This window comes from Sinocyclocheilus rhinocerous, unplaced genomic scaffold, assembly GCF_001515625.1.
Source record: "Sinocyclocheilus rhinocerous isolate Xijiao unplaced genomic scaffold, SAMN03320098_v1.1 scaffold3915, whole genome shotgun sequence".
Taxonomy (NCBI): Eukaryota; Metazoa; Chordata; class Actinopteri; order Cypriniformes; family Cyprinidae; genus Sinocyclocheilus; species Sinocyclocheilus rhinocerous.
The window spans coordinates 33,232-49,651 of NW_015641097.1; the positions used below are offsets into that span (position 1 = coordinate 33,232).

At 36.5% G+C, this 16,420-nt stretch overlaps 1 protein-coding gene and 1 long non-coding RNA gene across 2 annotated transcripts in view; one reads left to right on the forward strand and one right to left on the reverse strand.

Moving 5' to 3' along the window:
• Positions 1–10,900: 10,900 nt before the first annotated feature.
• The window catches only part of LOC107754615 (gastrula zinc finger protein XlCGF57.1-like), a 26,146-nt gene continuing 20,626 nt past the window's right edge, over positions 10,901–16,420 (reverse strand). The window contains exons 4-5 of the mRNA XM_016571127.1: positions 12,636–12,704; positions 10,901–11,580 (exon numbers count right to left, since the gene is read on the reverse strand). Of these exons, the coding sequence (XP_016426613.1) occupies positions 10,901–11,580; positions 12,636–12,704 (749 nt within the window). The remainder of the gene's footprint in view (positions 11,581–12,635; positions 12,705–16,420) is intronic.
• Positions 13,673–16,420, forward strand: part of LOC107754612 (uncharacterized) — a 10,286-nt gene continuing 7,538 nt past the window's right edge. Inside the window, exon 1 of the long non-coding RNA XR_001641604.1 lies at positions 13,673–13,769. This is a non-coding gene — a long non-coding RNA (uncharacterized LOC107754612). The remainder of the gene's footprint in view (positions 13,770–16,420) is intronic.

Here is a 16,420-nt window from a genome sequence, read left to right on the forward strand (position 1 = left end):
GCTTCATGCCGACTTTAAAGCTTGCAGGCTTCATTACACCGGCCGCCGTCTTCTGGGAGTTCTAACGGCTCGATTCTCTCAAGTCTGCACTCGATGCATCCTCGATATCAAGAACACATCCGGGAACTTTCATGCGTCCTGTGTACTTGCGTTCTTGAACTTCTTGACGGTTAAGTCACCACGGGGAAGTCATTGCCTAATGGTTAGAGAGTCGGACTCGTAACCCAAAGGTTGTGGGTTCGAGTCACGTACCGGCAGGGATTGTAGGTGGGGGGAGTGAATGTACAGCGCTCTCTCCCACCTTCAATACCACGACTGAGGTGCCCTTGAGCAAGGCACCGAACCCCCAACTGCTCCCCGGCAGCCGCAGCATAAAAAATGGCTGCCCACTGCTCCGGGTGTATGGGTCACCATACTTGGCCACATGTCACGTCACTCACTCACTCACTTAATGATGACGTAGATGTGGTTTAAACTTTAGACACCATAAATTGCAGAACAACGTATTAAGTAGTACATTAACCGTGCAATCAATGCTGTTGTTTACATCGGAGTATGGCCAATATGGCCGCGCATACGGGTAACTTACCAAACCATGACGTAAGTGCAAACCCACTATAAACCAGCATAACAAAAGTTTAATTTTCATCCAACTGTCCTATGTAGGCTAATGGACATATCCCGTGTTTTTGTAGTGAAAACTTTTAGATATTTTCGTTCAATTAGTTACACAATTTTCTAACATATAATCAATCAAAAAACGATATAATTCGATAATTTTGACAATTTAACAAAAAATATATTTTATTAACTCATTAAAACTATAAACTATTAAATTAACAGTTTATTAGAATTAGCATTACCATAGGAAATGACATGATTTGATTTTAACCCTTTCTTCAGTATGTTAGGAGGATAGGAAAATAATATCTGTCCATTTTTACACAAATTGTAGTTATTGTACGACAAACCTACGGTGGCCGAGAGAGCTCATCTATTAAACTATTCTGCAAATAGAAAAAACAACACCTGCAAATTAAGAAAACGACTTCATCAATTTGACAACACTAGCGCTGCAAATCCTCACAACACAACCAAATAAAGAGACGCACTGCAAATAGACAAAAAGCACCTGCAAATTAAGAAAACAACTTCATCAATTTGACAACACACGCGCTGCAAATACTCACAACACAACCAAACAAAGACGCGTTGCAAATAAAATTATTTATTTGTTTGAGTTGTGAGCATTTGCAGCACCTGCTGTCAAACTGATGAAGATGTTTGTTTTTTTTATTTGCTGGTGCTTTTTCTATTTGCATGTGTTTTCGGAAGTTGCAGCGCATTGAGCTCTTGGCCACCATAACAAACAACTTCTATAGCCAAGGAATATTTCAGCAGATGCCAGAAAAGACGCCAAATAGCGCTATAATTGATGAAAACAATATAGAAAAGACTCTCACCCACTGATCTATATATATTTTACAGTACCGTGACTTCATCGCCAGGCGGTATTTTCAAAAGCGCGCCAAATGCCATTTCCGGCTTACAGTACAGTAAATCAACAATACAAGATTACAAACAAAAAGAACAGTAAGGATTGCGCGCTGAGTCGGTATGTTTTTATTCCATCTCATGAGCGTTGTGATGATTTTATAAGTTTGAGGATGCAGTGAAATGCTACAGTAATTATTTCAGTCTAGTTTGTGAACACTATGAGCTAATGTTTTAGTCACTGGTTTGACTTAATGACGCCATATGGTGTGAAACAGACCCCTGTGTATATCAACTGACTAGAACAAATCAAGTTTGAAATGTATGTTGAGATGTCTAGATTTCAAATAGCTTGTTAGTTGTAGACAGACAAACAATCCATTCTCAGTCGTGTGTGAGGAAAAAATAGGGTGAAACAAAGCTTTTGAATGCCTAAATTATATTTATCTAAAAGGTAAGCATGGCCTACTTCATAATAAATTATCAGAACCTACTTTCAGTATTAATCATTCAGTCATTTTTCACCATGTCATTTATCGCTGCAATCTCTACAAGTAAGCTATAACAATTTAAACTCAAATGAATGTTTCATCATGTTTCATGTATCTGACAAATGATTTTGTATTGTAGTGTCATGCTTGTCATGTATGTCACAGCAGCCACAATAGCACTGTATAACTGATATAGGCTTATGTTTTATTTATTCCTTCTTTGTTATTTTTGAAGAGGACAGTCCCAGGTACATTGTTCTAAAGTCACACTCAAGATTCAATCCCATTATTGCATTTATCTCTCTATTCAAATCCTGCCAGTAAGTACGAATGATATTACAGTCCCAGAAGATGTGAAAATGGTCAGCCGATACATTTCCGCATTTTCTCCAGCATGCCATACAATATTTTTAGACTTTGTATTTAATGTGAATTTAATAAAAACATTGCAAGTCACAAATTATAACACTTTTATGGTACAGAAAGAGAGCAAAGAACATTTACATTATCAAAAACAATATCACTGACTTCAGTCTAGTCAGAGTTCAAGCACTCTCATAAACTCCCATCAAAATCACTGAAGCGGTTTACACTATGAAATGAATATCTTATTCGTTCGCACAACTGCACTTTGTTGTTTATGATGAGAAAATTCGCCAGAGAGCAGAATTCAGTCAGCGAGCGCGCACACTGTACAAAACACTGGCGTTTCGGCGATGACTCATCTAAACGCCTCTGATTGGCCGCTGCATTTATAAGCTCAACAGAATGGTGTGTGATTGATTTTAATGCGCAGCGCTGTAAAAAACATGTCTGGCTCTGCGCCACTAGCAGCTGGTGATGTTTTACTTTTTTCCATTACTGCCACCCACAGGACAAACTGCGCATTGCACCCAATATTATTTTGTGTGATACGATTCCAAATTTAGGGGGGCCAGAGCGGGGGCCAAGCTTGTTGACACGGGGGCACTGGCCTCACTCGCCCCCCCCCCAGAACCGCCCCTGGTGCGTGGACGCGGACGGACAAAGTATACTTTGGCCCTTACCATTAATCAGGATGGTATCCTCTGCCAAACCACTTCCACACGCACACAATTGGTCCTGCCAGAGAAATATAAAGGAACAGTCTTGTGAGAGCTTCACGATGAAATGGGCCATCAAGGTACAGATCGTACTCTCTCACTCATCCGTGAACGTTTCTTTTGGCCACATATGCAGGCAGACATTGAGTATTATGTCACAAAAACATGCAGATGTCTAAAGCAGAAAAAGCCTTGTCATGATCGAGACAAGAGCCCCATTAACAAACATGGTTTCGACCCAGCCATTTGAATTCATTTCAATTGACTTTCTCCATTTAGACCGCTGCAAAGGTGGTTTTGAGTACATCCTTGTGGTAGTAGATAATTTCACCCGATTCGCCCAAGCATATGCCACTACATCCAAGTCAGGTAAAACAGCTGCAGATCATATCTTCAATGATTTTGCCTTAAAATTAGGTTTTCCTTCTTGCATCCATCATGATCAAGGTGGAGAATTCGAGAATCAGTTCTTTGAACAGCTCCAAAAATACTGTGACATCATGGGCTCCAGAACGACCCCATATCACCCGCAAGGCAATGGCCAAGCCGAGCATTTTAACAGGACACTGTTACAAATGCTAAGAACGCTCACAGAAAGTCAAAAATCTAACTGGAAAGACTCTCTGAATAAGTTGTTGTATGCTTATAATTGTACCCGCTCAGAAGTCACAGGGTTTTCTCCTTTTCACCTATTATATGGAAGGTCTCCAAGACTGCCTGTCGACGTGTTGTTTGGACTGAATTCAGAAGCTCCTACCTCTAATCAGAAAGAGTATGTGGAGAAATGGAAACATGGAATGGAAGAGGCCTATAAAATCGCAAGACAGTGTCCTAAAAAATCTGCTGACAGGAGCAAAAAGAACTTTGACAAAAAGGTGAGGAGCACCACATTGCAGCCAGGTGATCGTGTTCTTGTAAAGAACCTAACACTGCGGGGAGGCCCTGGAAAAATTCGCAATTTCTGGGAAGACAGCATCAATGTAGTTGTGCGACAGATGAGTGGTGAGCTTCCAATTTATGAAGTAAAGCCAGAAAAGGGAAAGGGACGATCCAGAGTCCTCCATCGCAACTTATTAATGCCTTGCGACCACTTACCTTTTGAAACTGCTCCGCCTTCAAAAAGCAGACAGAAACGAGAGTTGAAAAAGCCTCAAATCAGCCATGTTGAATCTGATGAGGAGAGTGAAGATGAATTAGACTTCCATTATGTATCACCACCAGTACTGCAACCAAACCATGCTATTGAATCTGAAAATCTTGAACCACTACCTACCACAGAGTCTGATGAGCATCCAAATGAGGTCCTGGAACAAGTTCCTGCTTCACTGTCATCCATGGAGAGTGACCAAGAACAAGAGATCAACTTACCTGCTGATGAACACCTTCCTGCTTCCACGCCATCTGCGGAAAGTGATCAAGAACAAGACAGCAACTTACCTGCTGATGAACACCTTCCTGCTTCCACGCCATCTGCTGAAAGTGACCAAGAGGGTCAAGAGGAGCAAACTTACCAGCTGCCTAGGAGAGAAAGACGCCCACCATGAGTACTTACCTATGATACTTTGGGTATACCTACTTATAATGTCGGACAATTAAATGGAATTTTGCAGACACCGCAACAGAACTTGCCTTATGTGTCTGCTCATGGACTGTCGACCTGGTTGCCGCCTGTTCAGCAATACTGTTATCATTTACCTTTTGTGTATGAGTCCACTAATCAGGGGCCATGAACTTTTAAATTTGCATTGAGACTGGGAACTTGAGTGACATCTTGAGTTTCTTTGCATTATTACAGTCTGACATCTAGAGAACTGATGGACTGTTTTGTTTTAGGAATATTGCTTTGGACATTTCTTGAACTTTTAAATGCTGAAAAACAGAACATGGACTGTTTTTTTTCTTCTGAGGAATATCTTCTTTAACAGTCTTTGAACTTTGAAATTTTGAGAATGCTATGGACTGTTTGCCTTATGGACTGTAGTCTTGAGAGGCTGTTGGACTCTTGAAATCCAAAGAAAATATGGACTTTTGTTTCATGCCTCTTTACATTTTTGCACTTTGAGGCACTAATGGACTGTTCTTTTTCATAAACTGTTGCTTTGAAAGTGAAGTATTAAGTTCAGGACAATCCAGGGACTGTTAAAATGCTGAACTCTGGCACTACAAAATTTGTGTTAAAGAAAGATAATGTCGAGACGACATTTATTTTTGTAGGGGTGTGTGTGACAGAGTGAAATATATATGTCTGTATAATTATATTTGAATCCATTTAAAAAGGTTCATCAAGTGTAAATATGTTATTTAAGTAGTTTTGTGTTAATTGGTGATCAATTAGTTTAGTCCAACAAGTTCTGCAATCGATTGCATTCTAATTAACATGTTGACAAGTGTAATTAGTTCAGAGATGTGTAAGCTCTCAGCTCCATTTTGAGTATTAATGGCAAGAGGCCCACAGAATGGCGAGAGGCCACATGTTCAGCGATTAGCATTACATATTTAGTATGCATGCTTGTATAATGTTTAATTTTGTTTATTTAATTCTATTTGTTTGATTTGCTGGGAAAATATGAATATATTTAGAAATGTAACTGTGAAAAACTAATTAACAACGAGAGTTTATGACATCTATGCACTTCCCGATAAAATAATTCCTAAAAGAGAGCATTTACATGTTTAGAATTGTTTGTGCTAGTTTATATCTGTATCTGGTTAAAAAGAGTAAGAAGTGATTTCCAGATGTTTATAAAATGCCTAAATGTCTAATTACTAATTGGTATGATTGATTATAAAAACAAAATGCTAAAGAGGGTACATTGTTAATAGCTTATGTCACAATTATTGAATGTCTGTGCAATGAAGAAAAGGACAATGTTGCTGTTTTGAAAAATTGTTTATTGTTAACTGTTATCAAAGAGATTATGCATAAAGTTCGCAGTGGAGAAGCATTGTGGAGTGTGACTGATTAATTCTCTCTCCTTTTTCAGGGGTATAACACACGCGCCGGCTGTTGTGAACATATCTATGGTTGTGAACGCGTTCAGGACAGCTGGACATTGCGGTGTATCAGAGGTAAAAAACGATATAAATACTGTTCAGTTTCTTGCACAGACCGATCGTTTCGTGTCTTTAGACCTCAATGTATCGTCACGAGCCGCAGGGTTTAATTTGGTTTTGTCTGTATATGTTTTTTTGACTCTCAAAGCCATGAGTCCCATTGACTGCCATTATATGACTGACAGACTGCAACGGTTTGAGTTAAAAATCTTCGTTTCTGTTCTACTGAAGAAACAAAGTCACCTACATCTTAGATGCCCTTGGGGGTAAGCAGGTAAACATAAAATTTTCATTTTTTGGGGTGAACTATCCCTTTAATTAATTTCCTTTTATATTGATTTCTATAATTTATAAATGTTACTGTATGAGGGGCTAAACCTTTTAAAAACGACACCAATTATCTTTGTCAGACATGTTCAGGTACATAAGCATTAAAGAGTTAAAGTCCACACTAATGTTTCCATGTTCTTCTGTTTTTCTTCTGTTTGAATCTGTGATCCGATTGGTCATCTTTGCTCTGATGGGCGTGGCTGCTGTTGCTGCAGTAGTTATAGCATCACATCTGGATACAATCAGTAAGACGAGACATAGACACCAGGGGGCGCTGTTTTCAAGTCTACCAAAAATACATTAAATACATGTCTAAAGCCCGATTCGGACGGTAATTGTTTCTCATATGGACGTCTGTAAAAATAAATGTACATATCACCTCAGTGATAAAACTCATGGATTCGGATGGCGATTTATTCACAGTGGAGGAGCGAGTTCTGTGATCCTACGAACCCCGGAACGCGCTGCTCACGTGGCCAGTCACATGATATTTACAAATGAATTCTTATTATTGTGTAAAATGTATTTAAAAATACTTATGTAAAATGTATTTTTATTATTCCAATCATATTTTATAATATATAAATTTTATAATATCCTATTTATTATTTTATCATTTAAATCTCCTGTTTAAAACTCCTGTTTTATAATAATACACATTTTAAAATTGTATTGCATAACTGCTGCGGCCATAATAAAGACCCAATTCGAATGTTTACGTGCTTTTCTTGTCTTTCTGCTCCCAGACGCTGTGGTGGAGCAGTTATGAAGTGTTGTTCTTTTAAATACTTTCCAGCATTTCAGAAATAAATATGTATGCAAATTACACAAGGTTAACTTACGGTGTTCGGGAGTGCTCAAAAAAGGTTTAAACGCTGAATTTTGAATCGATTTCTTCTCGTAAACTCAGAGATGTGGATTCGAACGGCAATTAAATTACCGCACGGCCTTGGTGTTTGTCAAAAAACAGTAGGTAATTCGGCCGGGGATTTTTTACGGGGGTGGTGTGAGAAAAACACTGACGTCTTGGATTCGGACGGCATTAAAATCACCAACTACCCCCTGTAAATCACTTGCGTCCCCCTGAGAAACAATTACCGTCCGAATAGGGCTTAATTTAACTCTTTAGTTGACTAGGCTTTACAACACCTTTCAGAATTTTTGGGTTGTTTTTGAATGCGTTTGGTTTGGTTTTGTCTATCCATCTCTACCTCTGCAGCAAGAGAAATCTTATTGTAACCACAATTAATAAGTGCAACAAAAAAATCTTTGAGACAGATTTATTTCAAATTAAGCAAAATAAAACATTGTCAACAAACCAATGATGTCACACAGATGATTTTTACTACAATTATAAATCTTGGAAGAGCCAGGATATTTGTTAATATAACTCAGACTATATTCACATGAAAGAAGAAAATCACATACACCTAAAATGGATTGATGGTAAGTAAATTATGGGATAATTTTCACTTTTGGGTGAAGTTTAAAACATTTCAATTAAGTATTGACTAATTTTTTGTGCTGTAAATTGAGAAATGGAGAAATGTAAATTGTACTATTTTCTTAGTCTTTGTTAAACATCTTCCTCCTCATTGTGGTTTTCTGTGGAGTCTGAAAATGTTATAATTCAACTTAAAGTTGAAACACTGAATAAAGTATTAAAAAGAGTGAAATGGTAAATTATACTTAAAGGAATAGTTCACCCAAAAATGAAAATTATGTTGTTATTACCCTCATGTTGTTCCAAACCTGCAAGACCTTCTTCATTCATCTTCAGAACACAAATTAAGATATTTGTAATGAAATCCGAGAACTTTCTGACCCTACATTAGGAGCAATGCAATTTATACATTCAAGGTCAATAAAGGTAGGAAAGACATCATTAAAGTAATCCATGTGACTCCAGGGGGTTAACCTAAATTTTGTGAAGCAAGAGCTTTGCACAAAAAAACATAATTTACCACTTTAAGAAAATATTGACCTGCAATCCAGTATGGGGAGCACCATGGTTCATGCATGTTTAAAACTGAGACTGGAAGTTGTTCTGAAAACGTACTTTGGAGAATATTATTTTGTAAATATAGTGGTAAATTGTCTTTTTGAGCAAACAAAAAAACACAAAGCACAAGACAATGCTATTTTTTTTATTCTCTATTTGTAGGTGTATTTCTTATAAGTTACGGTCAGTTTTAAATGAAAAAGTGTCCAGTAACAGGGAGGAAACGAATAGTGTTCGACTGGTTATGTTCAATGTAAAATGAAATGCTTTTATTAAACTATAGGACAATATTTGGCCGAGATACAACTATTTGAAAATCTGAAATCTGAGGGTGCAAAAAAATCTAAATATTGAGAAAATCGCCTTTAAAGTTCTTAGCATATTATATAATCAAATTAAGTTTTGATATATTTACAGTAGGACATTTAAGAAATATCTTCATGGAACATGATCTTTACTTAATATCCTAATGATTTTTTGCATAAAAGAAAAAATGATCATTTTGCCCCTGCAATGTATTGTTGGCAATACAAATATTCCCGTGCGATTTATGACTGGTTTTGTGGTGCAGGGTCACATATTATTGTTTCTTACATTATTTTTCCATTGTTGTTTAGTCTTAAGACTGTGTGTTTCAAGGGCTGTTTATCTTCATGAATAAGAGATATGAGGGAATATTTATGGAAAGTCCAGGTTTATGTTGTTTTGAATCAGTTTGTTATAACAATACTTGTTGGATTTGTGCTGGTCAGACGAAGTCTGAGCACTGAAACATACGCAAGTAAGATTATTCAATAAACTCTGCTCCTTTTTGCCATCATCACTTCGTCTCCTGCTTCTGCTCTTCACTGGATTTCTCAGTCAACTTCTCGGCTGATAGAAGACTGTTAAACACTACTTTTGGATATTTTAGGTACCAGACAAGACTTGCTTTTGATGGGTTTTGGGTATTAGGCAATTTTGCTGACTAGTTGTTCTGTTACCAGACAAAACAGATATTTTCTGACAGGATCTAGTGTCCGGGGCTGGGTCTTAATTATCTGGCGTGGAGGCATGATCTTGTCTACAAGTTAATGTATCAGAATGGTAATGCATTTATGTATCGCTCTCTACAATGTGACTACTTTAGCAAACAGCTAATAGTGTGTTGCTAATGTTACACAAACCACGTTCGCCATCTCAGAGTCATCTAGAAATCAGCATCCTTGCAAATGCTTTTGAACATCCTTGAATGCTTTGTGATAACTTCATTACTGGGAGGCTAAATCAACAGTAATTTTTAACACAAATATGAAATATTGTTCACAACAACAAAACATCTATAAAAATATCATATTTAACAAAATTAACAGAGGAAAGGATTTGAACTGCTATGTCTTTATTCCAACTGTTCTTTTTCTGCTGAATCGTGCTGATATGAACAAAGAAAACTAACATTTACATGTACAAAAATATGCTTTACTTTACTTCATGAAAGAAAGTAAATGAACTAAGAATGATACATACTGTACATAATTTCTCGTAGGAACAAGACAATCAAAAAACAACTTAAACTATGCTAACCCTCTATTCTACATTTATTTTAATCACTGCATAAAAGATAATACTTATTAACAAATGGTGATTAAACATGGATTAAAATTATACAAGTCGGAGAGGGGAAGGTAATGGAGCATAACAATCCACTCCGCTTTACTATTATAACTAACAGCTTCAGTTGATGTTTGTTTATATAGAAGATATTTTATTGATTGGTTTTATTGGGTCATGTTTGGTGAGGACATGGTGTCGCGATTAAATGTGCTGGATCCAAAGAAAAATTCAGATATGATTTCATGATTACAGACATTTGTTTTTTTTTGTATGACTGAGTAAAGAAGATGAATGAGTGAAACTCTTCCCACATGGAATGCAGTGATAGGGTTTTTGTCCAGTGTGGATCCTCTCATGTCTTTTCACATAATCTGACCATTTGAATCTCTTGTCACAGTGTGAACACTTGTAAGGTTTTTCTCCAGTGTGGATCCTCTCATGTAATTTCAGATAATCTGACCATTTGAATCTCTTGTCACATTTTGAACACTTGAAAGGTTTTTCCTCACTGTGCATTCTCTGGTGCAGTTTCAGTTCAGCATCTCTAACAAAAGTCTTCCCACAATCAATGCACATGTGAACATGAGTACGGCTTCTCTCCAGTGTGGATTCTCATGTGATCCTTAAGGTTGGCTTTTATCGGAAAACTCTTCCCGCATTGATCACATGTGTGCAGATTCTTTCCAGTGTGGATTCTCATGTGTAATGTCAGGCTTCCTTTTACTGTGTAACTCTTCCCACATTGATGGCAGGTGAAAGACTTTTTGGCCCTTCTTTGCAATAAATTACTTTTAGTCTGTGAGCGACTCAAAGATTTCTCACTAGTTTTGACATGATGCTGTTTCTCCTCTGCCTCACTCAGTTCTTGTTTTACCGCACTGATCACAGGTGAATGGTCTTTCTCCAGAATGACGACGCAGGTGTATTTTAAAGGTGCATGACTTTCTGAAACTCTTTCCACACTGATCACATGTGAACGGCTTCACTCCAGTATGGATTGTCATGTGTTCCCTAAGAGATCCTTTTTGTCTGAAACTCGTCCCACATTGATCACATGTGTGTGGTTTCACTCCAGTATGGATTTTCATGTGTTCATTAAGAGATCCTTTATGTATGAAACTCTTCCCACATTGATCACATGTGTACGGCTTCTCTCCACTATGACCTCTCATGTGAATATTAAGACTCTGTATGTATGGGAAACTCTTCCCGCACTGATCACATGAGTACGGCTTCTCTCCAGTGTGGATTCTCATGTGATCCTTAAGGTTGGCTTTTATCGGAAAACTCTTCCCGCATTGATCACATGTGTGCAGATTCTTTCCAGTGTGGATTCTCATGTGTAATGTCAGGCTTCCTTTTACTGTGTAACTCTTCCCACATTGATGGCAGGTGAAAGACTTTTTGGCCCTTCTTTGCAATAAATTACTTTTAGTCTGTGAGCGACTCAAAGATTTCTCACTAGTTTTGACATGATGCTGTTTCTCCTCTGCCTCACTCAGTTCTTCACTCTCCTCACTCTCTTCCATCAGGTCTAAAATGAAACGTAAGCAAGGATGATGTAGTGAATATTTATTTATTTATTTAAAGAAAGAGATCAGATAGAATGAAAATATGAGTACATTAACTTTTTTTTTTTTGCTCTATTACAGGCCGAACTCTCTGTAGCCATTTTAAATTAGAGGCAGCCACTGCATTTTAATCATGATCCAAAGAAAGATTCTACATACATGAGCAATTTCTGATTTAAATTTGATGAAATTTCAAAATCTGAAGCAAAAACAGAATGGTCTTTATCTTTGTGAAATGTATGCTACTTAAAAGATGGAAAAACAGCAGACAGGCTGAAAGAGAACGCAAATTCACTCTCTGACAGCAGGTGGCACTTATGGAACAGCAGCCATACAGTGTTTCCTTGGTTACCACTGTAAACAAAGTAGTAGAAATACTACTTTTGCATGCATTAGCCTACAGAGGCAAGATGAAAAGAAAATACCATCTAAACTTTTCTGAAGATAGTCAGCTCCCCCAAATATACATTCATACAATGTTCTGGAGAGATGCATGTTCACTCACAGACAGGTTTGTCTATAAATTAAATGAAGAGAAGCCCTTTTTGTCATGATCTTTATGTGTCTTTTTTTGGCCTGATTAAAAGTGAATTTAGAGCAAAGCTCTGCATTATTTTGGTGGTTGTAAATCTTTCCTGCCTGGGAGTTACGTACAACTTTACACATAGTTTGTTGGGAAAGGGGTTTCAAAGATTATTTGTTAAATATAACAAATAATTGTGTGTCTGACTGGTTCGTTTGTTAGAGTTAATTATTAGTAAAGCATAAAAATAAGAGAAACGTGAAGGGAAAGACATAAGTAAACCGTGATATAATATCAGAAATATGAATTCCTTAAGTAAGCTTACTTCATAAAAATGTTTTCTACCTGCATTAAAAGCAGGACAGTCCAATAAAATACGTTTCTCGCACTGCCCAAGTAAATATCACACCGGATTAAAAAAGCCAATGTGTTTGACATCAACAATCATGAGAGCGATTCAGCAACATTAATAAAGAATCAAGAATAAACACCAACCTCCTTGCTTTGCAGTATATTTGCGATTTATTCTGCAAGGTTCTGGATTATTCATGTTCTCATTGTTCTCTAATCTTCACTTTTAAGATGATGAAAATAATCCAGCATTGGTGAATTCCTGTGTTGAATAGGAGAAGATCTGCAAAAATCTAAAATAAATGATTGAGTAACACATTATATGTTATGTTTAACTATCCATCTATCTTAATGTAAAACTTCATTTCATTTAGTAGACTTCATTTCGTTTTTACTGAGCTGTATTTTTGTTCATTGGTTATTATTTATTCATTTGCTGTTTTATATGGAAAAATTTTTCTTCACATAAAAAAGTTAAGATAGGTGTATCTTTAAGACCTCAAAAATGTTGATCATTTGCTTGCACCAATTAAATGAGCATTATTACAAGATATCTTCTATGAGGTGAAAAGGGGAGCTGTTGACATGAAGTAAGAATTATCGTTTAATCAATAATCAAATAATATGAGTCAGACATGATATATTCTGAAAATGATGATAAAACTGCTCTATAGTAGGGGAGAGCGGGGCACAAAGTAACACTTTTTGACTTTCTCAGTTTGTGTAAATCCACATGGGGTTCAGAGTATTTATTTTTTTATCCACAGTAATTTCACACGTGTCTAGCACAAATATGTCGCTTTGTTTCATAATTACAGTGTATACGTTTTTCTTTATTTACCCTCAAAAAATGGAAGTGAAATGTGACAACATGCCCCGTAGGTGGGGCACATTGTAACATGACCATATGACAGCTTAAAATGTTATCTGATCGAATGAAAAAAACATACAAAACAATCTAAAATATTTTGTTAATAAAATTATTTTTTTCAAATAAAATAATGGCGTTTTTTAAGAATTAAAAATAATCAGATATTGGAGTTTGACAATGAACACATTGCAACCATGCTTCGGTCGGCCCACATAAACGAGCAAAAATGCTTTACATGTCTTGAAATAATAATTTCTAAACATTAAACATTGACTGTCAGTCTTTATTCACCTGTTTCTCGTTGTTTCTCATTAAAATTAATTAAAGAAAATAGTGTGAATTACATCGCTAATGTCATAGAATAGCACATTGTAACGCAGTGTAACAACGTGCCCCATCTTCGCAAAGTAAAAAAGAGAGTTTAAAACTGGTTATTGTCTTCTGCTAGTTATCAAAGACTTAAAAAAACGATCTGAACTGATAAATAACAGATTGGAGATTAAAATAATAGCAGATTTGTCTAATTTTAAATGAATAATAAAAACTGAGATGAAAAATGTACTTAAGCCAGAATTTTAATTTTACTATGGTAAAATAAATGTTCAGCGATATCTTCAAAAGATTTTTGAATTTTGGTGCACTTTTTTTCTATATCATGTTGATATGGTAACTAATAAATACTGTAAATTTGGTTATGCTAGCATGTGTGGAAATATTCATACCACGTGTGTTACAACTAACCCCGCGTTTGTGCCCCGCGCTCCCCTACTATTATTTCTCACGAGCTTAGAAGAAAAACATTAAAAATGCATCCAAACCTTTAAGCTTTGTAACTCCTTTCACATTTATACAGTGACTTGACTTGAATACCATGTAAGAATAACTTTTAAACAAGCCAAAAAACACCGCTGCAGTTCCTTAAACGTCAAAAGACGCACAAATAGCACAGAATCCTATGAAAACAAGACAGAAATGACCGCTATAAATGTCGCTTTTTTGTCATGATTGTGTAAATATATTAAGCTATGCGAACATCTCACCTCAGAATAGTATGTTACGTTCTGTACCGAGGCTTCGGAGCGTGTATGGCGTTATTTTAAAGCCCGCACGCGGATTTCCTTTGCTCTAACAAAAAACCGGACGCGTATGGCAAGCCGTATTAGCATTAAATACTCCTTGCTGTACTAGTATGGCAAGCCGATGTAGCATTTAAAACTTTGGTTTGACTATCCATAAAATATATTTCAAATAGTTACAATTGTAATTCGGCTAGTCAAATTTATAATTTATAATTTGACTAGTCAGAATGATTATTAGAGATATCTGCAATTATAATTGCACTAGTAAGAAATCTGATTAGAGATATCTCTAAATACTTTATGACTAGTCAAAACTCCATTTAAGATCTCTGTAATTACGTCATAGATATCTTCAATAGATGCGTTACATATACGCAAAGGTAATTAGAGATATCTCTAATTCAGTTTCGACTAGTCACAATTATATTTTAAGATATCTGAATTGTACCTGCTCCTAGTCGAATCTGCTGTTGTGTGACATGAGACTAAATTTACTCAGCTCCTCCCGCCTAATGCTTAGTGCTAACTGCTAACAACAGTGGTCTGCTTTTGTTGTCATGGAGAGAAAAGCTACTGGATGAAGTGCTTCAGGGATTATTAAATAATATCTGGATGCAGCCATATGTGGTAAAAGGTCTCCAGCGTGCATGTATTTATAGCGCTGTGATTTTAATTGAATGTTGCAAAACAGACCAAATGCAGTGTAATGTTCAATAAAGGCAGAAAACCGCAAACTGCTCGTCTTAATTTATTTATTATATATTTAGACATAATGAAGAATAATGGAATTATACAACAAAAACATGAAAAATAGTACAAATAAATACATGACGGACAAGAACAATGCTTCATAATCAGATGCAGTCAAAAAAGGTGAAGGCTGATTTTAAAAAGATTACAAATTAATAAAAGTTTAATGGGCACTGATGACATTTATTAGTAGGTTACATTACATTGTGTATGGAGTTAGGTTTATGGCAGCTTGTTTCTGCCATGGAATAAGCTTTCAATCTTACAATTCTGACTTTTTTTTCTCAGCATTGCGAGATATAAACAATGCAAGTTATAAACTTTATAACTCACAATTCTTACTTTATGCGAGTTGCATTGTGTTTAGCTATATCTCCTAATACTGAGAAGTCAGAATTGTGAGATAAAAAGTCTCTATTTATTTATTTATTTATTTATTATTTATTTATTTAGTGGTGGGAACGAGCTTCCATAGGAAATAGCCCACAAGGTGGGAGTATTGTGTTGTATTATAGCAAGAGATCCATGATGATGATATTCTGCTGTGTTCAGTGATGAGCGCCAGTGTATTCTTTTAACATTATATCAAATGTTGCAACAGCTGTCATGAGGCCTATACATGTGTTCGTTTGTAAATAAAGGCTAACATAATTTAATCCACAGCACACACGTCTCAACATTACGATATAAAATAGGACAAAAGCCTATCTGAGTCCTCTCTGTATAGCCTACCACTTTTACACATGCTCCAGCTACATTTTTATTTCCATACTTTTGAATTACTTCTGTATAAAACAGTTTAAAATGACCCAAAGACGCAGGACCTTTATTATACAACTCTTAGACAAAATGGCGGATGACAACAGTTTCCAACGAAAAAAGCCGAGCTCCTGGAGGCGCGCCGTGGGCAGAGCTAAAGAGTGACGAGCACTTGAGTGCCGTATGCCAACAAAACAGACATTTGATGCCGTTTCACTTACCATCTGCAGTTCTGAGTCATGACCGGGATCTTTTATAGCTGGGACCGCTCCATCTTTCAGTATCAAACGATGTGCAAATACAGTGTCGAACTGGGCCTTGTTTATAAAACGAACGTCAACAAACCCGCTTGTGAATCTCCATTGCTGCCCCGGAAAAACAACTGTATCCACTGTTTACATAACGCTGGGTTCTTTAGGAAGCTGAACAAAGTTATCTTTCCCTTACAACCAAAAACACACTTCTTTGGA